Raw genomic sequence first — 23,591 nt, forward strand, 5'->3', positions numbered from 1 at the left:
TACAAAGTACAAAGAACAGCAGCTTGGTCTATGGCATATGGAAGGTGAGTAACATGAAAGCAATCCAGAAAGATATACTATCAACATGCTATGAAGAGTTTTTAATGTCAATTTAGTAGTCACTGAAATGTTTTGAGCACAGGAATGACATTGTCAGACTTGTGCTCTTGGAATATATAGTGGGTGAATTAGAGTGGAGACTAGAGACAGCAAGTTCAATCAGGAGATTATTGCTGTAGTCTAGGGAAGAGGTCAGGCTTGTTTGAACTAGGGTAGAGGTTATTTTAAGTAGAAAAAAGGGAGTCAGGTCAGGAGCCAGAAAATGTTCTGACAGTAAACTCAAAAAGATTCAGTAACTATATAGAAATCCAGTGAGGGCAAGTTACGATTTGATGTTCCAAGGTTATGAACATAAGTTTTAATGAAGCCAGCTTTAGACTTGTCAAGTGCTCTTCCTATTATATGAATTCTAGCAAATTGCTTTTACTTAAGGGACTTGAATTTTGGGGGCTCTTAAATTTATTTTTATCAGTCTAACCTATCCTACAAACAGACAGTAGCAATATTTTCCTAAAACGGCTTTCAGAATGCTATGCCCATTGCTGAAACATTTCTAACAAATCTCCACAGCTCACAGAATAAAGTCTTAAAGTCACAGCATATTTTTTCAAGGTTCTCTACAATTTGCCAAATTTACCTTTATAAAGTTACTCATCTTTTATTCCCACTGAATACACTTGAACTGACTTGTCATTTTCTAAAACTTTCCTCAGCTCATTTTATTCCTTCTACCTGGAATAAATGAACAAATGAAAAAGCAGGGCTTTTCCCTGCATTTCCACTAGTGAAGAGCTTATCTACTCTCTTAAGTCTATTTCAAATGCCACTTGGTTCATAAAGACTTTCTGATCTATCCAGTCAGAAACTTTGCCTCCTAATATATTTTTGTTGAACTCTTTTACTTTTATGGCACCTGTATTTTTCTACATTATAACATAATTATAACTGTACATAATTACCAAAACACACTATCTTTTCTATACTTGTAGCACCCATGACTAAACACTTAAGGACTGCTTATCTCATTCATCTTGATACCATATATTTGATTAGGCCAAGACAGTGAGCATCTACACAGAGCAGAGGCTGACAGGAAAGACTGCTACCAGACACCACAGAAGTGACAATCACAGACTTAGACCTGTAAGGGACCTCTCACTCTACTCTTCCCAAAGTAACACAAATCTTCTCATCCCCATCTTCTAAGTTCTAAGTCCTCTAACAGCAGAAGTCTGTTACTTGCTCAGCTTAAAAGGTCGACAAGTTTGCAGCCATTTGTGGCTCTTCCTAGAAGAGCCATCAAAAGGGCTCTGGTGCCAGAAGATAATGGCTAACAGGTAGGAAGCTGGTTCCTGCTTAATTCTAAGAGACAGTAAAAGAAACCAACCTTCCTTCAAGCACAACTGAGTACAGGGACAGTGGGAATCCTCAGAGGCCTTTGCCATGGTGATAGTAGGGGTGAGAATGACTTTTAATAAATTGGCTAGTACCCAATTCCCTTAAAAAAAAAAACAAAAACAAAACCTAAACAAGAAGCCATACCAAGACAAATGTTATTTAATAGACTATGAACTATCCCAATCCTAGGAATTAAAATCAAATGCATTTGCAAATTTGTCATGTTAAAATCAAGTCTCAGTAGTCTATAGAACACATTTTTCATGAGATTTAAGGAATTTCAGACTTGTTGAAGAATACATTAACTCATAGAAGCTAGCTCAAAGAAGGCCAGCTAATTTAAACTGGTAATCTAGGGAAATTACAGATTGGGAGGGCTAATAGCCATTCAAAAGGCATCCAAGGCAGCCCCCGCTTTATAGAGAAGAGGAAACTAAAGTTCAGAGAGTGGGAATGACTCAGAAAGTCAGGGGGAAACCCCTGGCAGACTGACATTCAAGCTCCAATCCTCTGTCTCCAAATCACAAGCCTTTTCCACTGTGTCACACATCGATTACTATATAATGATTCAGATATTTGACTTGAAGATATTATAACAGCACACATTCTAGAATAACTTAGATTCTGGAATACTTCAGGAAAAGGATCAAATAGTTTTGTATACAGTAAAACATGCCAACAATTTAGTGGCAGAGAAATATTACAGAGTACTTCAATAAACAATTAAATTTTCCGAAGACAGAATTTGGCTACTCTTTTTATGCCAGCTGCTTAACAGATGCATACTCGGTTTTTGTTGAATTGACCACGCATTCACATTTCTGACATATAACTATATTCGGACTGGAACTTGAGTTCATTAATTCAAGATTAATTAAACCATGACTGTACACAGAGTATGCTGGAAGCTTAAGGAGACACAAAATTTAGATACTTAGCACAGTGTCTTTATTGATTAGTCACACAATAAATGTTTATGGAATTTGATGCTGAAAGAAAAAGAGCTATTTAGTTATAAGGATTTGTGCTGGCTATTTTGTACACATTTAATTGTAGGGTGAGAGGTAAATATAAAATCATACAGAATTTTATCTACGATCTATGCTTAATTGTACATGTTCAAAGGAGAAAATTCAAGTCCAACTGGAAAATGAGAATGGTAAAGAAATGTCACTTGTTTAAAACAAGCTATATAGCATTACCTGCAAACCACAGCAGCCAACAGCACTCAAGATGGAAGCATTATGAACAATTCGGTATGGGATCCCCATCTTTACTGCTCTTAGAACAAGATCACTGTGTGTTGTGGCACTATGGGAAAAAAGGAATGGGTTAGATTGAAGCAATAGCCAGGTTAGAGTAAAAAAGACTAAACAAATATGTTTAGAAAGAAAGTAAAATTACTCTGCACCATGAGAAATGCTATCAAATAGCAGCAACCTTTTCCAATATGTTATGTACACAGCAGAAGACTTATTGCTTCTCTAGAAGAACTGAAAATATGAACAGACATACACTTCACTAACCCAAACTGCTTTCTCACAAAGCTAAAACTGAAATAAGTGGTATATTTATTACTGCTTAAAGCAAATTTAGCAGTTATTTAAATTAGGAAAGTTCCACCAGTCCTTTGCTCTGCAAACACCTGCAAAAAGACTTCTGTTGAACAGCAAAAAATTAAGCTAACACAGCAACATAACTTCAATGTTTTCAAATAAAGGATAAGGATTCTTCCTTTACTTTTTGTGCAATCTCTCAAAATATAATATAGAGCAAACATTCTTATATATTGTCTGTCATCTTTATATAACTTCAAGATGTATATATTTAAATTTGATATTTGAAAACCATCACTGTTTAACTAATTAGTTTTCACTGTAATATTTCAGTAAGTGCTACTATGTATAATACTCCTCATTTGTAGTCACGTCCTTCCTATTTCTTTTTTCATATAGACCTATAATTACAAACAACCCCCTCTCCACAATCCCACAAACAAACAAATGAAAGTGTTATGTATGTGTTTCAGCTATTGGAATTGTAAAATGAAAAACATCAATTTAGAATTGCATTTACAGAGGAAGCCTTTTATTTTTCAATAGATATGAACTCTAAGACCTACTGAGCAAAGCAACATTAGCATGTAAAAGTAACTACATACAAAATAAGCAGAATCTGTCAACTGGTCAATGCATACTAAGTAGCAAGATCAAGAGCTTTTACCCCATGAGGCAGGTGGAAACAGATGAACAGATACTCACTAGGGAAAAAGCCTATTTAGCCACATACATAAAGCAAAAATTAATCCAAAAAAGCAACCAATAAGTGACTTGCTTTGCCCTGAGTTTTGAAATTACACACAAGCTATTTGTAAGGAATTATTTCAGCATGAACTTCAGCAGAATCTCATTATCTCATAACGTGAAGTAGAACAAATGCCTAATAATGATTCTAAAGCAGTCAGCCGATAAAATAGAAGTGCAGCAAAACTGGCTTAAAAATAATTATATAAGTCTTTACTCCAAGGTTACTTAACACAATCAACTGGCTCTACTACATGGGTACTGAACAACAATTTAATAATGACTTACTAATATATAAAGTGATTTTTTAAAAAAAACTATTAAAATATGAGGAAAGAGTTGAAAATTTTCTGTTATTGAAAACTGGGAATTATGCTAAATTTATTAGTTTTTGAGTTTATTAATAACTAGGTTCAAAACTCTCAAGGCTCTAAATTGAGGAGTATAAGACATCTGATCGACGTTAGTGATCTATCACTTTACTCCTTCACAGGACTAAGGAGACTGCTTCCATGAGTGGTAAGGAAAATGCAAAAACTGACTACTGTTTATGATACAGAAAAAAAAGGTTCCATGGTAAAAGTAGTCACATATTCTATAGAAAAGTAGATTTGTTTAAAAGTTTAGAGAATTTAAGCTGTAATACTGAAAGAGAAGATAGTTCAAAAATGGTTGCCAAATACAACATTATGACAACAAAATTGAAAATATTCAGAAAAGGGAAAAAATGGCGAAGTATCTAAAAAGACTGAAAGCTATGCAGAGATATTATAATTCTGATGTCCCATTAAGAGGAATTCACTTAAGAGTTCAAAAATAAAAAAGGGCCATTCTAAAAATGGAAAGAAGGGCATATAATAAAGTTGATACAAAATAGTACTGATGGATCTGCTAAGAATACTGCCCCAAAGCCTAGAAATATGGTGAATTTGGACAAAACACTAGGGACAATTAAAAAAACAACAACAACAAAAAAAACTTTTTTAAAAGGAGCAAAAACAAGGAAAAGATGGGCCCACTATTGGACAGCTAACAGAAAACAGAAGAGACATTCAGCTTTTATTTCACTTCTCTATTTAACTGTCTATAGGCTTTATGGAAGAGAGATAAGACTTTTGCTGTTGGTCCAGATTGTAGAAGTTGCAGAAAGGCAAATTAAGGGAAGAACATGTCCTAACAATTAAAAAAATCCAAAAGTTGAAGGGGCTAGCTTAAGAGTCAGGTCTTCAAGGAGAATCTACATGACTGCTTTTCTGCCATTTTTAATTCAGTTACAGAGGAGTTCAACTAAATACCTTGAATTATGTTTGCAACTGAGATTCTATAACTTTGAAATTCTGCTTCTAAAGCTGGAGCTTCCAGGAATATGCAGATGACAATTTCTCTGTCCATTGCTCTAATCAAACCACTTCAGGAATACTGAGCATGATTTTCTAGGTATCAGAGTTTAGGAGAGAATTATTAAGCTGCAAAATAATCAGAAAATGACCACTGCTAGGAAGGAGAAGGACTCTTGACTACAATACATCTAAAAGCTTGTGAAATAACTGGCAATTGCAATAAGAAGACTACACGAGCAACAAGACTATATAATGAACAATTCTGGTGGACGTGACTCTCTTCAATAATGAGATGATTCGAACCAATTTCAACTGTTCAGTGATGAAGGAAGCCATCTATACCCAAGGAGAGAACAGTGGGAGCTGAGTATGGACCACAATATAGCATTCTCACTCTTTCTATAGTTGTTTGCTTCCATTTTGTTTTGCAGTTTTCTTTTCCCTTTTTGATCTGATTTTTCTTGTGCAGCAAGATAACTGCATAAATATATATTGGATTTAACATATCAGACTACCTGTCATCTAGGGAAGGGGGTGGAGGAAAGGAGGGGATAATCTGCAACAGAAGGCTTTGCAAGGGTCAATGCTGAAAAATTACCCATGTTTATATTTTGTAAATAAAAAACTTTAATAAAAATAAAAAAAAGAAAGAAAGAACTGGCGATTGTTGTCCTTCATTTTCAAAGAGGACCAAAATAACATCATTATGTTAGAGTCGAGTCATGATTATGTCCAACTATGGCTGATCAGACCAATACAAGCTTGGAATACTCTGCCATAGTTCGGACACAAATAGTCCACATGATCGTTTGGAATGGCTTCTGTAACTTTATGCATCTTGCATTTCTCCTGAGCTAATTCAATTCTGCTTTGCTCATAGAGCACAACACCTCCTCTGATGAGGGCATGATATGGTGAGCGATCCTGTGGCAAGGGTCTCCCATGTCATACAATCAATTCTAAAGTTCTTAAGAGAGACCTTGAGAGTGTCCTTGTAAGCACTTGCCCTCTGTCAGTGCTTTAAAATTTTTTTGGCAAGTATACATTTGGCATTTGAACGATGAGGGCCCCCCCAACAGAACTGTACTCTTTGTAACAGAGTTTAAATGCTTGGCAATTTAGTTTGAGAAAGGATCTCAGTGTCTGGTATCTCATTCTGTCAGGTGATCTTCAGAAGAGTCCTAAGATCCCCTACCTGGAGACACTTAGTCTAGAGAAGAGAGTAATGCAAGAGCAATTGAGACCTATCTTTAATTATTTAAAAGGATACCATATGAAAGAGTATATATTAGATTTGGTTTTTCTGGGCCTTCAGTGAATAGCCATGAGCAAAGGAAGTTGCCCCCCCCCCAAAAAAAAAAGCAAATTTTGATTTGATAATCTCAGGAAAAATTATTTAACAATTATAGCTGTGCATATAAAAAACTGCTTCATCACTAAGACAAAAATTCAAATAAAAAGAGGTGAAATTTCACTTCAGGTAAAGCAAATTGATGGAAACTGTTAATGCAGAAAGAGCTCTGGCCATATGGGCATACACTGCTAAAGTTGGGAATTCAATATGGAAATATGCTAAGCAAATGACAAAAATATCCACTAAAATATTCTGACCCAGAACTCCCAGAGAAAGAACACTCTCTTGTCCTCCAAAATATTCAGAGCAGCCCTTTTTGTGTTAGCAAAGAGGAAATAAAACAGATGTCTATTAATAACTAAAAAAACTGTAGCATACAAATATGATGAAATTTTACTGTTATTAGAAATGATGAATAAGATGACTTTAAAGAAGTATAAAGAGAAATAAAATGATGCAGAAGATAAATAAGCAGAATCAGGAAAATACCATACATGATGATAACAAAATACCAAAATGAATCCTGAGTAATCATAATAACCAGGAATGACCTGGAGAAGAGAGAACATGGATGACCAGAGGTGTAAAACACTACATTGATAATTGTTTGAAAATGAAGCTGGATAATGAAGGGAATGAGGAAGAGATATTGGGAAATGGCCATATAACAAAAGATACTAACAAAATTCTCTTATAACCAAACAGGCCAAAAATTTAATGGGGTGCATTAGTTAGTAGAGAAGCAGAGAATGAAGGACTATTTGTTGGCTATGTTATAAGGGAAAGAGGGAAGATTCGTTTTGGATAGGGGGTTTGACTCGATGGCGTGAATTCCCTTCCAATTCTGTAATTCCAGCTTTGAATTTTAAAGTTATCAACCAGGAAAAAAAAAAATCAGTGATGTACTTCATCATTCTACGTTCCAAATTATACCTATAAACTGAAGCAATTGAGAAAGACAATATCCAGGATTTCTTTCAGCACAACTGGTATGAATTCACATATTGTATGCTGTAGAGATAGGTAGAGAGACATTTTTTCCACAAAAGCAAATAATAATCTGATCAGAGATAATGGATGAAACAGAGCTATTGTTATTTCTTCTGACTTTCTGCAACTCCAGATCCTCACCTCTCTCCCCACCCCGTCTCCAACTAAGTGTCCTTCAATAGCCATTACAATCTAGACCAATCAAATAGTTTCTTCATAATTCTTAACCTCCTTTTTAGCTGCAATGAAAAGTATTACATGTTTAATGAAATTACCTTTAAGCTTCTATGAACTACACTTTTCTCTTTCCCTTGTCTTTTTAAATAATCCCTTTCTTTGATCTTGTTTTTCTAATTAGAGCTAAGACTCAGTACTTTAACCATTAAATCTCTTCAATAAGCTGTATTAACTATGTTCAGGCTTTGATTACTGTTATCTTTGTTAACTCCCATAATTAAAATGAGGTAAAAGTAACATGACTTCTATATGTCATATTTAACAAACACTATACAGATTTACAAACATTATGGAGGTTATTTCATTTTTAATCCTCCAGAAACAGCATTAGATACTTTATTATTTTTCCTCTAAAAACCTCTTCTTTCTTCTTACCTCACTGACTGTGGCAAATTCTTCCAGTAACTCAAACTTGAAGCCTAGAAGGGAGCATAGCACAATAGAAAGAGAGCTAGCCTCAAAGACTACAAAACTGAGTATTGCCTGTATTGCCTTCAATGTATCCTGACTATGTGATCCTGAGCAAGCTAAGATCAGTGATCTGGAAAACTCTGTGACTTCCAAGTTGTTGAGAAGAGGCTGGCTTGCATAGACAGTTTCCTCATTTGAGAGTTTGCATACATCAATTACATCACAAGTTGAGTATCGCTATTCCCTTATCTCACAATCTAATCAGTAGATAAATAATAGAGTTCCCTATAATTGCTCACCTTATTACTTCAACAGGCATTCATCTCCCTCTCCTATTTTATCCCGCTCTAATCTTTCCTACATATTGCTGCCAGATTGATATTCCTGGAAAACCAATCTAAACATGATAATCATCTTCTAACTCAAGTCTTCAATGGCTACCATTACTTAGCAAATAAATCATCATTTTTGCTTAGCTGGCTCAAATAACACCAAAATTTCAATAAATTATGTACTGTTTCCTCAACATGTCTCACATTATCTTGCTTGTTTGCCTCTGGTCAGGTGAAAATCAAATAAGAATATAAGGGAGGTACAGAGTCCAGGTCCAGGGAGAAAAAAATTTGTTTATGAAGGTCAAAGAGGGGAAAGATATTCTCTAGCCTTCTGGCAATTTCTTTCTACAGAACTTTAAGGACGATCTCTTTCATACATTCTTCCCTGGACTCCTAGCTGTAAAGATACATCATTTTTGTGAGTATGGGACTTTGTAACTCCTGCTGCATTGCTCCTGTACTACAGTTGCATATATATCTTAGCTCCAATGACAACTGGGCTGATATTATCTTTAGATGAAGACATTATGTGAGGCCTAGCATAGTGTCCTTCAAAAAAGAAGTACTCAATATTAGTTGAATGACAAGAACAATTTACAAATCATAAAACTGTAATCTGTATCTAGATCTGTAGTCAGAATGACTGAGTTCAAATCTGGTCTCCAACAATAACTCCCTATGGGAGCCTGAATAAGTCACTTAGCCCATTATACTTTTCCTATCAGTAAAATGGAAATAACACCTTCCTCCCAGAGCTGTTGTGATATTTGTAATGTAGTTTGTGAACCTTGAAGCTCTATGTAAGTGCTATTATTATTTTAACTCAAGATCACCTTTTTAATATATTCATTCCTCTTAGCTTTCTCTTTATCTATGTAGTTTATGGCTACTTCAAAAGATATTATAGATTTGAGTAAAACTTTAATTTTACAGGCTATAAATGTCAAAAACCAATCAAAACTCTAAGCTTCCCCATGATTATTTACAACCAAGTTCAAGTATAATGATAGACCTTCCCTTGTGACTAGTATTAATGTAAATTACTCTTTCTGACAGACACATGCACATGTAACTCCTTTCTTTCTGAAAAACATCCTTGGTGGTGGGCTCACAGTGATTTAATTGTCCTCATGCTCCTTAAAGCTGTGACATAAATCATGGGTCGCCAGCTGGAGACAAAGAATGCTTCTGTATGGCTTGACATGGGAGATTGATGCTTGACTAGACAAGCAGAAGTGCATCCTTCTGGTAATAGGAAATGCCATAGCTCCCAATGGATATAAGAAATTGAAATCAGCAGCTTAGTAAACAAAATGAATCAAGAACCTTGGCAGATTCTAAATTTGCACAATTAAAAAAAGGAAGAAAACAGCTAAATATTCAGTATATGATGCAACCAGCCTAGAAAGGAAAGGGAAACGTCTTTTTTTTTTTTAAATAAAATATAACAAATCTAAAATCTCTGTAAATGATAACTTTTGATTATGTAATAATCTATGTCTTCATAAAAAAGATAATTCATTTAAGATAGCAAAATGACCTTTAAAGAGAAACACTACAGATATCAATAGAATAGATTTTAAAGCCCAATACTTAATAGCCATGGGATGAATATATGACTGATGTTATGTGCTTTATTGGACACCTGAAATTTAAAAAAAAAAAAAAAAAAAAAAGGTATAGATAAGAGAAACGCAAAGTAAAAGTTAAAGCAAAATTTGCAAAGCAAATTTTGATTATACCTAATTTGATGAAACGGGATTTTTAAACATAAATTACTCTGAACATATCTTGATTTAAAAAAATATTAAATATTAAAAAGTGGATATTAATATTTGTAACTGAAAGTTCTGATTAGTAGGGAGTGTAACAAACTAGGTGCATAGTACTTAAAAAAGATTTTTCTTTTACATGAAAATATACACATTTGCCTTGTCTTACCCAAATGGATCACCAACAACAAGGAAGGCAATATCATTGACATCAGCATCTTTTATAATTTGTTCTATTTCTTGTTCCACTGCCTGCCTGTCAGCAGTAATCAATGGTCTTCCATAAAACTGCTCCTAGAAAGTTAAGCAAAATAATACCATGAGAAAGAATTAGAAATTGAAAATAACAAAAAGCATTTCCCCTCCCCATTATCATCCCTCACTCCCTTTATCTCCAAAATAAACACATCTATAGTCACTGATCTTTGTCTTCTGCTACTTAAAATCTTGGCAATCATCCAACATAGAAAAGTATAGAACTATACAAAGAACTTGTGTTCTATATCATGTTGCAATTAAACTCTGTCTTTAGGCCTATCTTAATATCCCAAGGGGAAGCAGACCTTTTAACATCTGATGCTTTCTTTGAATTTTAAATTTACCTCTGAATGTGCTCCTCTTAGATGGAGGAAGAACAGAAAAAAGGTAGTAGAAATAATCCTAACTTGTGAGTTGTACTTTGTAAACATGCTATTGAAGAATATTAGTACTATTCAAAGTTTGGTACAAACATATTTTAGTGTTTTGATTTTATGTGCCACGTCTATCAACATCCTCTGTAAGAGTTTAGAAAGACCAGTTATCAACAAACAAGCAACATAAAGCCCACATGTAGTCCAAACTTTTGTAATATATACTTCTAGTATGTTCCAGGAAAAACTTATCTTTTATAGTTTTTGTCTCAAAAGACCTCAAAACTAGAACACATCAAAATAGAGTAAAAATCCCATAGATAAAGATGTTCCTCACAGAAACTTTGGTCATAAATCACTCGAATTTGAGTAAAGTCTAGGTAATATCAAAATGAATTGGCTTAATAAGCAAGTAAGCTATGGGGCAACACTAATCAATTTTCGATATTCACACTAAAGTGCGACGATATACATGTCCTTATTTTTTGAGATTGTGAATTTTTTGCTGATTGGTTTTTCAATATGAGTAGCTAATTTCCTAAACTTAAGAGATTTTAACTACATTACTCAATTTATCCTTACAACATCCGAGTTTTAAGCTGCAAGTCAAAGAAATATCGACTTACAATGCTTAACCTTGGATACAAACCCAGGTATTCCAATTCTAGGTCCAGTTCTACTTACACTATTTATGGATTTTACATATAAAGAAACTGAGGCATAGATAGTTTGATTAATTTGCCATTAATCAATAAGCAAGAATTTTATTGAGGACTTTAAATGCTAACCACTATGCTAGGACCCAGGAGTTACAAAGACAAAATGAAATCAGATTTTACCCTCAATGAGCTTAATGTACTATTTAGTTAATGGAAGGAGAGCTGGAACTAAAACTCTCACTTTGTCCAATGTTGATCCCACTATACTATGAAAATGAAACCTAAAAAAATTACTTATTAAGTAATATGTAAGATCGCAAATGATAGTAAAATATAATATACTGGGTTGTCCTTTTTATTTAAAAAACAAAAACAAAAACAGTGATACTGATTACCTTCATGGTGTACTCTCTCTCCTCTACTCTAAACTGTTTTATACTGAATGAGGTATATTCTTTTCCCAGCTGGGTTCCAATTCATCCTACCTATCACCAGATTAATACTTTTAATCCCTCAATATGATCATGCCCCTTTATTGATTTTGTGGTGCCTCACAAATTAAAGTTCATACTCATTAGCATGGCATTAAAGGGACTCTACAATCTGGCTCCAACCACCCTTTGTTTTCAATTTTTTCTTAAATTCCCTCTTCACTAACTCTATAATCTAGCCAAACTAAAATATTTATCTAACATATCCTGTGCTTACACCTGACATTCCTCGCTCCATTCCCTAAACCCAAAACACCATCTTGACACCCCCTTCATTTCATTCACCATATAAATTTACTAAGAGTTTATGTGCAATTTTCTATGTTGAGCACTAGAAGAGATCCAATTTAGATAAGATATGGTTGGTCACTGTCCTCATGGGGATTATAGTCTAGTATATGATTTTTAAAAATCATATAAAAAGTATATTAGTCACAAAATAAAATGCTGATGTCTAAAGGGAAAAGTTACTATTAAGTGAGGCAAGTTAAGGAAAGATGAATTTGTTCAAAGGTCTGGCTACTACCAACTCCTATGTCTTTGAGTTAAGCCACAAAATCTCTAGGACTTTAGTTTCTTCAGTTAAGATGAGGTTATGTGTAGCCTAGCTGACCTCAAAAGGTCCTTCTGAGATCCCAGAAGCATTTGAATTGGACTCTAATTAATAGAGAAGGAAAGGACATTCCAGGTATAAGAATCAGCAAGATCAGGGGCATGAAGGGGTGAAAGTTCAGGGAGCAGAGAGTAATACAATTTGGTTAGACTTTAAAGTGAATGTAAAATAAACCCAAAGACTACAGCTTCTGGGATAAGGACTTAGTAATTTGACAAAAATGTCAGAAACAGAAATTCAGTATAGCTCTATATCTCATACCCCATGCAAAAATAAGATCGAAATGAGCACATAATTTAGGTGTAAAGGGATTATACTATAAGCAAATTAAGAGAGCAAGGGATAGTTTATCTATCAGATCTTTGGAAAAGGGAGGAATTTTTGGCCAAAGAAGAACTAGAAAACATTATGAAATGCAAAATGGATAATTGTAACTCCATTAAATTAAAAAGGTTTTGCACAAACAAAACCAATGCAACCATGATTAGAAGGAAAGCAGAAAACTGGGAAAAATTTTTTACAGCCAATGTTTCTGATAAAAGCCTCACTTCTCAAATATAGAGAACTAACTTAAATTTATAATACAAATCACTTTTCAACCGATATATGATCAAAAGATATAATAAGAAAATTCTCAGATGAAGAAATTAAAGCCATCTATCATCATACAAAAATGCTCTAAATCAGCATTAGAGAAATGCAAATTAAAATAACTATGAAGTATCACCTTATACCAATCAAATTGGCTAGGAGGACAGGAAAAAAATAATGTTAAATGTTGGAAATGTGGGGAAAAGCAGAACACTAAATACTTTGTTGGTGGAGTTGTGAAATGATCCAATCATTCTGGAGAGCAATTTGGAATTATACCCAAATGGTTATAAAACTGTGCATACCCTTTGATCTACCAGCACCCACTACTAGGTCTCTATCCCAAACAAATTATAAAGTACCTTCATATGAAAAATGTCTGTGGTAGTTCTTTTTGTAGTGGCAAAGAACTGCAAATTGAGTAGATGACCATCAATTTGGAAATGGCTGAATAAGTTATGATGTATGAAATTAATGGAATATTACTGTTATACAAAAAAATGACGAATGCCTACTTTAGAAAATCCTGGCAAGATTTATACAAACTGATGCTGAGTGAAGCAGAGAATCAGGAAAACACCGTACACAGTAACAGTAGGATTGTGCGATGATCAACTATGACTGACTTTGTTTTTCTCTGCAGTTCAGTGGTCCAAGGCAATCCCAATAAATTTGGATGGAAAATGCCATCAATATCCAGAGAATTATTTTCACCTTTTTTTTTCTTCCTCGTAGTTTTCCCCTTTTGTCCTGATTTTTCTCTCCCAACATGATTCATATGGAAATATGTAAAACATGAATGTACATGTATAACCTAAAAAAAAGAATTGTTTTACATGTAAATGAGGAAAATAAAAATATAAAAAATAAAGTGAATGTATGTAAAATCAAACTGAAAAGATTTAGAGGGATGTTAGAGCATTGTCATGTAGAAAAATTTAGACTGTGTGGCACAGTGGGAAGTACACTTAGAGCTATACAGTCAAAGAAACCTTTTTTAAAGTACCAGTTACTGTGACATAAGTCATCTAAATTCAATGAGCCCGATTTTCCTGATTTATAAAATTAGATAGTTCTTTTCAGCTATAAATCTAAATATTATAAAACAGAGCATTAAAGATTCTGAATAGCAGAATAACGTGATTAGATCTATGAATATAATATTCTGGCAGTGGTATAAACCAAGAATGAACTGGGAAGGATGAATAGGAAAATCTTGTCTTCTGTATTTGTATTAGAGCTTAGTACAATATCTGGTACCTAATAGGTACTTAAAAGATCTTTCTATTGTAGTGGAATCAGGAAGTTTTGAAAGTAAATCTAGACAGATGGAAATGAAAGTGTGTGCTAGAATAATATTGTAATGGGCCAGAACTCTGGAGAAGTATACTTGAAACAAGGATTCTTACAAGGTGTTAAAACTCAGTGGAATTGATAATATAATGGTTATCTAGTTTAGCATGATGCTTAATAATTCTCTAGTTCAGTATAATTGAATTAATCTTATAACAAATAATGGTTCCCTAGTGATATAATGATTGGCTTATATTCAGTATGATGAATGGATTTAATTGTAATAAGAGTATTTAAGAATCAGATCTAGAGAGTGGATAGAACAGCCTCGGAGACAGACTCAGAAAGGACAAAGGATTTGGAGGCTGGAGTTCAAGCCCTCTGACTAAGAGAGACATTCCATCTTCGATCAGGCTCCAGGCAGCTCTCCTACTTCCCCCACTGAGACCAAGGCCCATCTGAAGGGCCTCCAGAAAGCTAGCCCAGACTCTGGACAAGGAGACAATAAAGATTTCTGGACTTTATCCCTGACTATTCTCGTGGTGATTACTCTGCTGACACTAAGGCTGGTCTCAAGATCTCTAGAAAGCTAAACCAGAACACTACATAATATGAATAGAAAAAGAAGCCTTCCTAGTTCCTCCAGTCATTCAAGTCTTCTTCACTCAAGTTACCTTTTTGCTCAATATCATTATCTATTTAGAAAATGTCTTTTCCATTAGTATGTATGCTTTTAGAGCAGCCCCTTTTTTTGTAGGCCCAGACTAAGCACATCATAAGTATTTAACAAATACTTGTTGAATGACACATGGGAAAGATGTTACAAAGGTAGAATGAACAGTACTTGGAAAGTGACTGGCTATGAGAGCTAAAGGAATGGAAAGAGTCAAAAATAATTCTAACGATAAAATATAGTAAGCCACATGAAGGTGATACCACAGAAAGAAAATTAAACCATAAGTTATTTGCCTAGTACATTCTTTTTGAATTTCTTATCTTTGTGAGTTTCATATTGTAATTAAATAAGTATATGTTCTATCACTCTCTTCCACCTTCTTTTCTAAATTGAACTTAAGATTCAAAAGGACAGACTCTTAAAAAAAAGCTATGTAATGTTTTATACATTATACAAAAGTTAACAAATGCTGAATTGAAAGATAAGTTCATATTTCTGACTGAGTTGCTGGTAGGGTATTCAGGAAGGGAGACAGACAGTAAATATGGATTTGGAACTCAAGAAAAGTGGCTAAGACCACAGATTTGGGAATCATCTGAATAAAGGTAAGCACCCAAAGCCAAGGGAATTACAGTGACTGCCACAGATGAAAGAACAGAAAGATGAAAAGAAAGCTAAGAACAACCCTTGGGGAATACTCGTTATAGGGCTGAGAAAAGGAACCTTTAAAACAAATACAAAAGAAATGTATTTATGAAAACTAGAAGGATGTGGTATGCAAAAGATCAAAAACAAGACAGTATCCAATAGAAAAGATCATTTTATAAATCATTTACTACATATCAGACATTATGTTAAGCACTAGGAATACAAATAAAGCAAACAGGATAGTCTCTTATCTTTAAGGAGTTTACATTCAAAGAAAGGAACAAGACAAGTCACTAAAAAATCATGCAAAATGAGTTGGAAAGAGACAAATATCAAAAACTATAGACATTAAGGATGAGAACAGAAAAAATAAAAGCCATTGGATTAGGCAATTATATTGTACTGGTAACCACAAAGCATAGGTTTCATAGAATAGAGGTGATAAAGTGGTCAACAAAAAAATAAAAGCTTAAGATATAGAACTTTTTGACAACAGTTTAGCACAGAAAGAGAAGAGTGGTAAAGCCAGTGGATGGTAAAGGGGAAGGCTTCTTTTTTTTTTTTAGGATTGAGAAAATTTGGGACATGTTTGAGGAATAAAGAAAATGCCATTGGTAAAGAGGTATACAGAATAGCAAAGAAGATGAATGCTAAAAGCAAGATCATGGAGGCAGGTCTGAATAAGGTCCAAAAACTTATTAATATTAATAAGGTCTAAAGATCAGCCTTACTGAAAATTAGGAAAAGGAGAAAATGAAAAGTCTGGAGGAAAGAAGGGAATTAAGAGAATTCAAACTAAACAGTATCAATTTTCTTGGTATAGCTGCTAGTCTGTAAGAAGGGTATTGATTGCAGCAGTTAGAAATAAGAGATGAAAAGTTTTAGCAGCAAGGTACAGATGAAATTGGGTACTAATAATATGTTGTAAATGAAATCAGCTCAATATTTTGACTTTCTACAGCTATAAAGAAACCAGGTTCACAATGTGAGAATGGTACAAAGTCAAGGAGTCAAGGAAATCTAGGAAATTGGCTAGTGAAATAAATTAGTACATTATCTCCATAAATTGATATTGTAACCATCTCTTAAGACATAGCTTAAATAACTATGTCTTCAGTTTAATGAGATCTCTTATCTGATTGCCCAGTACCACATAATTTTTGTATGTGCTTATTACATTTTACTAAACAAAAGCTTTTATTAAATTTATGTAAATGGCTTCTCTTCTAGGTATATATTCTAGGTATATAATATATATATTAAAAATTTGTTCATTGCTTTCCATTGCTGACAACACTATTTGGAAGTCAATGGCATTTGTTATAAAACATAAGTAAAGCTAAGTGGCCTCATTCAAATCAAATCCATCACTATGTATACTTTCTGGATCTCATTCATGTTTTCCATAAAATTTCTCTTGACCAAAATGAGGAAGAACATATTCTGTGAATAAAGAGTCTAGCCAGTGGTTCTTAAACTTTTGTTCTCAGTATCTTCATGTTGTTAAAAAACTATCGAGGATCTGTTCAAAGAGTTTTTGTTCACATGGGTTATATTTATAGCTATTTACTATATCAGAAATAAAAAAATAATTTTGAATTTATAGATCCTCTGAAAGGGTTTCAGAGACCCCCAACAATTCTTTGCACTACACTTTGAGGACCACTGGTCTAGACTTCCAGGCTCTTTATTCATGTCCCTATATAAGGACATGTTTACTCTTAAGCAAACACACCACTACCACCACCTTAATTTGCTCTGAAATGGTAGCAGAACTTCTAAGGTCCCTTCTCTTGTGGTAGAAAAAAAAAAGATGAACTGTATTTAAGAGGCCTATGATCAAATCCCAGATTGTAATATTTAACTGCTATACATTGAGTATATAAAATCGTGAAAAGTATTGCCTCCTTCTCACAGGGTTGAGAAAAAAAAGCACTTTGTAAATCTTAAAAGCTCCTATAAGCCTGATTTTTACTTACCTTTCTGATCTTTCATAACATCTGCAGATACTATTAATTTAGGAACTATCATATTATATACATATATATGCATACATATATAAAACAGGACAGTTACTAAATAGTATATGGTGTATATATAAAGTATATATAGGTATATACTTCTTTATATCCTTGAAGATAGAAAGGGATCAGGGCAGCTAGTTGGTGTAGTAGATAGAGCACCAGCCCTGAATTCAGGAGGACCCGAGTTCAAATCTGGCCTCAGACACTTAACACTTCCTGGCTGTATGATCCAAGGCAAGTCACTTAACCCCAATAACCTCAGCAAAAATAAATAAATAAATAGGCAGATATATAGGGATGTCTTTATATCTTAAAGAACCTTATTACTGAATTACTACATAAAGTCAAAATCCATTAGTAAGAAAATTCAAATCATCCAACCCCAGAAACTAGTAATGAAAGAACAAGTCACAAAGACATTAAATTACAGAATAAGTAATTGAAACCAAATCTTCTATCTCCATATACATTTGTTTTTATACTACAACTGGCTTCTCTGGCAGGCCTACTGTTTAAAGTCCTCCTTCCTCCCTTAAAAAACAAAAAAACACTGACCTATCTATAATCCTTCCTCTCCTCCCCCCCCCCCCAAAAAAAATATCACTGCTTGTGGCTTAACCATTTCATGTGTGGACGTGTACTTAAGTGCTACCTCTTATTCTCTTCAAGCCTACCTCTATTTTTTTGCTCTATCCTTACCAGTCTGTAAGTCAGCACAATTCAACCAATAATTCTAAAAAACTGTTGATTTTTGATTTGATTTTTCTTGCACAGTATGATAAATGTGGAAATGTTTAGAAGAATTGCACATATTTAACCTATATTGGATTACTTGCTGTCCAAGGGAGGGGTAGAAGGGAGAGAGAAAAAGGTTTTGCAAGGGTGCATGCTGAAAACTATCTTTGCATGTACTCTGAAAAATAAAAAGCTATTATTATTATAAAAAATAATAATGTTGTCTTACTAACTTTTAGCTTAGTTCTTTTAGCCAGCTTTTTCAATTATTGATGGTTCACTATCTCTCCTTGGTTACTACTAAGGGAGAGATATTCCTTAAAATATTTTCCCCATTTACATTTTTACATTACATTTTTTGTCATCATCTCTTTTTCTCTAAGATTTGGTCCTAGTGAAACAAGAAAAAGCATCAAACATCCTCTGCTTCAAGATGTCAAATTCCAATAGCAGTTTTTAGTTTTTATTCTGTTGTCCTGAAGTAATTCTGGGGCTTTCAGTCCCTTCAGCACATCTAGACATCACAGGATTTGAAAGACACCAATCTCAAAGAAGGTATGGAAGTAGGCGGCCAACTCTCTTGTTAACTCTTGCCACCTTCCATCATGTTGTAGTAATTGTTAATACAAATTGTTATTTATAGCTTGAAAGGCCTATTTCATATAACATTTCATTTCAGCCTTACAATAGGTTTGTAAGAAATAGGTATCAGTTATTACCTGCTTTTCAATAAATAAAGCATTTATATTAAGCACTTATTATGGGTCACTTATGCCAGGAGCCCACTACTCAAAGACAATATCTAAAAGGAATGTGGGGGGAGGGGGGCAGATGTGAGAGTAGAGAAAAATAGGAGTGTGCGGGTAAAGAATAAGGTATAAGAGTCAAGGCTGCTGGAAGGATGTAGAGATATCTGGAGAAGGGAGCCAGAAATGAAGAGAACATCATTTTCAGTCCTCACAAAATAGTCTTGTGAACTAAAGATTCAATATATCATGAGAGTAGGCTTCAAGGCAGAGGTACCTCCAGTGTAGAATGACTGCCAGCCTGGAATAGAAAAGATGGGGGAACTAAGGGGTGTCATAGCTCCTAAGCGGCTGAGGTATGATACAGTTTCATTTCATCTTCTTGATCCCAAGTCCTGCTTGATGCTCCCAACATATATTAGGCCCACTAGTTCTCTTTCTCAAACAACTTCTGGCCTTTTCTAGTTAAAGGGTATCTGACAGTAAACCAACCATATTTTCAAAGTGAAGGAAGATTTCAAAGATTGCATAGTACACTACAACATAACCTATGGTAATTTATTCCTGTCCCTACCAACTACACAAATGTGCTTGGGTCGAAACCCCAGTGGGGTATATGAGCTTAAATAGGTAAGATCTGTCTGGATTTGATTCAGCCAGAAAAGATTAATACTCCCCAAGGAGTACTTCAAAGGGACAAACCTTATTGCTTGCTATTTGAATATGTAACCCCCTGATTAAGCCCGTTTTAGCTCCTCATTAGCAGACAGCTCAGATTTTTAAGCCAGTATCTTAAAACAAAAGAGTCCCAGGATAGAGAATAACTTTCCTTTTCTTTTTTTCTTTAATTGAAGACTTTCAGAATTGGATTTGTATAGCAGGACAAAGCACCTTTTCATTTTGTGGGCCACAGGGTTGTGTCACTTGGGACTAAAACCCAAACCCCCTACACGATTTCTATTCTTATATGACGAATATAACGAATGCAGAATGCGTTTCTACAGAGCCCATGGAGCAAAGATTAAAACCCGTGTTCAGTTTAACTTCGCGAAAAGCAGATGGATGGAAACGGCCTTCTTCCCATGGGGAGGTGGGCGGAGGAGGACGCGGGATGAACCTACCAGCCTTTCCTTTTCTACCGTCAAGATGGAGGTGTACGACTCCAGGTACACTCGGCTACATTTCTTGACAATCTCCAGGCCCTTCACAGTGATGTCCGCGGCATCCCCCAGGCCCAGGCCAATCAGGTACAGCATGGTCAGCACCCAAGCAGCAGAGGACGGGCCTGGGGACAAAAATCACAAGGGTGGCTAACAGACCACGCAAGGTTCAAAGGGGGAGGCCCTGGGTGGGAATCCGGGCATGGCTGCGGAGCGGGGAGCAGTCGGAGGGTGACGTCATCTCTTTAAGGCCCGACCCCACGACCTCGGGGCTCGGTCTCCCCCCCAGACTCGACGATCCCCGGGGTCCTTTCAGCTCTAAGGGTAGAAGACGCTAGAACTACGTGCTTGGGTCTCGGCGCGCGGCCCGGGCTTTAAGCAACGTATGCGTCATCCATTAAAAAGACCCCTATTCATTGTCCAGCCTCCCTTCCCCCACATCTTTAGGCGCTAGAGCTCCCGACCCTCCTCCCTCATATGTTGGAGAAGTAAACAGAGAGGCCGAGATTGAGGGTGCCCGGGGGGGGGGGGGGGGGGGGGGGAGGGGGGAAGGGCAACGGCGAAGCCCCGGCTCGAACCCGGGGCCTCCGACTCCCAATCTCTCTCTCCCTACACTCCCCCCGTCCCTCCCGCTCCTCTAACCAACGTCCTGGCGTCCTCTCCCTCCCCCGATCGCTCAGAAAGGGCAATGGGTTACCCGCTGACGGATTCACAAAGAGCAGGCCTCGGGAACGGCGACAGCTTGTTTTAGGGAAAGGCTGTAGATACAACCCCACCTCCTCACGCAGCCCGATTCTGATTTACGGCGCCGCAAAGCGACTGGCATTTTGCGGCGCTTTTACGTCTCTTATGGGCGGGGAGAGGAGTGGAGATTTGAGGGAGGAGAGAGGGACGAGAATGGTTTGGAAATTGGGACCGGACAGTAAAGGCGAGGGCCGAGGGAACAGCGGTGTATCCTTTCTGAGCGGCCCCCCCTATGTCTACCACTCCCTTCCTGTCTCCTAGCCCCCCTTGCTAACGGTTTAAATCTCCCCGTCTGAGGCTTAGGGGAGCGAAGGCGCCGCCGTACCGAGCCGAGCGCGGGGGCCAGGAGCCCGGGCCGCCAGTAGAGGAAGGCCGCGTGCCCTGGGGGCGGGGCCCAGAACTTCCCCAGCCTCCCTCCCACGTGGGGGTGCCGTCGCGCCTCGCTCCGTTCCCGGCGTGCGAGGGTCTCTCCCGGGGCTACCCCTTCTCTCAGGGGCCGCCTCTTTGGTGACTCACCCACCCCTTCTTTCCCTCAATGACCCGGTTTCATTTGCCGGGGCAGAAAAGGGAGTGCCCCGCTCCAGTCATCCCCCAATTTCTGGCGTCCCCCCCTGTTCCTGCTTTGGGGAAGAGACCCGTGTTTCCCCTCGACCTTCACTCCCTCAGGGATTCCCCGCTTAGAGCGTGATCTCCGATATCACAACATTTACTTCTGTCTTTAAAAAACTCCTCTATTCAAACTCTCCGCAGCAGCAGAAACGAGGCTCGTGGATATTTACATCCTTTCTTGCGGTCTAATTTTTCTGTACTTTATCAGGTGGTGGCCGGGGAAACTGATCCTTAAACAGCTTTAGATTTAAGAGAATATATTTTACAAAGTAGCACTGAACTATGAAGGTGGACAAACTTAGCCAGTCACGTTTTGTGGTTTCAGCTTTTAGGGTTTTTTAAGTGTAGAATCTCTGGCTAGGAAAAATTTGTTTTTAAAAAAAATAATACACAACCAGCTTTTCACTTTTTCCACTCTTTTCGAAATGACAACTTTCTCGCAATGTCCTTTTTATTTTATTTTTTTAGAGAGAGCAAAACGTTTATTCAATTGTTTCAGACATTGTGACTCCATTTTCTTGGCAAAGAAACTGGAGTGATTTGGCATTTCCTTCTCTAGTTCACTTTACAGAGGAGGAAACTGAGGTAAACGGAGTTAAAAGGCTCCGGGTCATTCAGATATTAAATATTGGAGAACAGATTTAAACTCGGGAAAATGAGGTTTCTTGACACTTTGCCACTTATATTATCCCTCATCTCTCACTGATGTCCTTCATTTTCCTTTAGAAGCAATGGGGAACAGTAGATACGAGAAAGGTGCTTGGAGGAGCCTATCTACTTGATCCCCCCAAAAATTTTTTAATAAAATTTGATGGGCAAATATTTTGTCCAGTATTTATTTGCAGATTTATTGGATGTGGTCATTTTTTTTTTCCTTAATACTTTAAAAGTTTTAATTTTCCTATCTGTAAAATGGGGTTATTAGACTATTGACTTTCCAGCCCTAAATCTTTAATCCTATTATCCCATGATATTTGCATTTTGTAGTTATGCCACAACATATATATTTAAGTAAAATAGCTTCCCTAACCTAAGATTCTACAAGTTTTCATTTTGGCTTGAAGGTAATTCCATCCTGGGTTCTCTAAAATTACACAAGTAGATTGTAAAAGGATGAAGTGAAAGCTACTATTTTAGATTTTCTTTCTGTCTTCCTATCAAGTAGATGATCATTAGGCTGGAAAGAACAGAATCAGTGTAACTACTAAGGAATTCAATCAAGCAATACTTATTAAGAACCCACTGTGCTCAACATACAAAAAGAAGCAAAGGATTGTCACTGACTTCAAGAAGTTTTACAATCTAATAAATAAGTTGATACTTTAAGGTGATTATAAGATTCATTCAGCAAGTATTTAAGTGTTTACTTTGTACTAGACCCTATAATTAACAAGAGATAGGAAGAAATGCCAAAAGAGCCCCTGCTTTTTGGGAACATCAGAGGAGAACATGTGAATAACTAGGTATATACAAGATATACACAAAATATATGGAAGGCTATCTCAGAGGAAGGAAGAAGAGGCTGCAATAGCATCCTCAAGGAACTATGGAAAAGTTTCTTGCGGAAGCTAGAATTTAAACTGAATCTTGAAGGAAGCCAAGGAAACAGGCAGAGGTCTTGAAGTAAAGGTTGGGAGAGCACTTGTCAGGCATGTTGTGGAGGAAATTCTTTTTCAGCAACAGATCAGATAAGATGACCATTGTGATTAATTCCTTCCAGTTCTTGGGATTTGGGATAACACATTAGACCCATAGTATATAACATATAAT

General features: G+C 36.2%; 1 protein-coding gene across 2 annotated transcripts in view; it reads right to left on the minus strand.

Moving 5' to 3' along the window:
• DPH5 (diphthamide biosynthesis 5) overlaps positions 1 to 21,556 on the minus strand; it is a 41,633-nt gene extending 20,077 nt beyond the window's left edge. Inside the window, exons 1-4 of one of the 2 annotated variants that reach the window (XM_031967169.1) lie at positions 21,538 to 21,556; positions 20,430 to 20,593; positions 10,370 to 10,494; positions 2,661 to 2,769 (exon numbers count right to left, since the gene is read on the minus strand). In XM_031967169.1, the coding sequence (XP_031823029.1) occupies positions 2,661 to 2,769; positions 10,370 to 10,494; positions 20,430 to 20,564 (369 nt within the window). In that variant the 5' untranslated portion in view covers positions 20,565 to 20,593; positions 21,538 to 21,556. Of the gene's footprint in view, positions 1 to 2,660; positions 2,770 to 10,369; positions 10,495 to 20,429; positions 20,594 to 21,165; positions 21,469 to 21,537 lie in introns of those variants that run through there. The other variant, XM_031967168.1, reaches the window with a different exon arrangement.
• Positions 21,557 to 23,591: the final 2,035 nt, after the last annotated feature.

Source organism: Sarcophilus harrisii, chromosome 4, assembly GCF_902635505.1.
Source record: "Sarcophilus harrisii chromosome 4, mSarHar1.11, whole genome shotgun sequence".
In the NCBI taxonomy this organism is placed as follows: domain Eukaryota; kingdom Metazoa; phylum Chordata; class Mammalia; order Dasyuromorphia; family Dasyuridae; genus Sarcophilus; species Sarcophilus harrisii.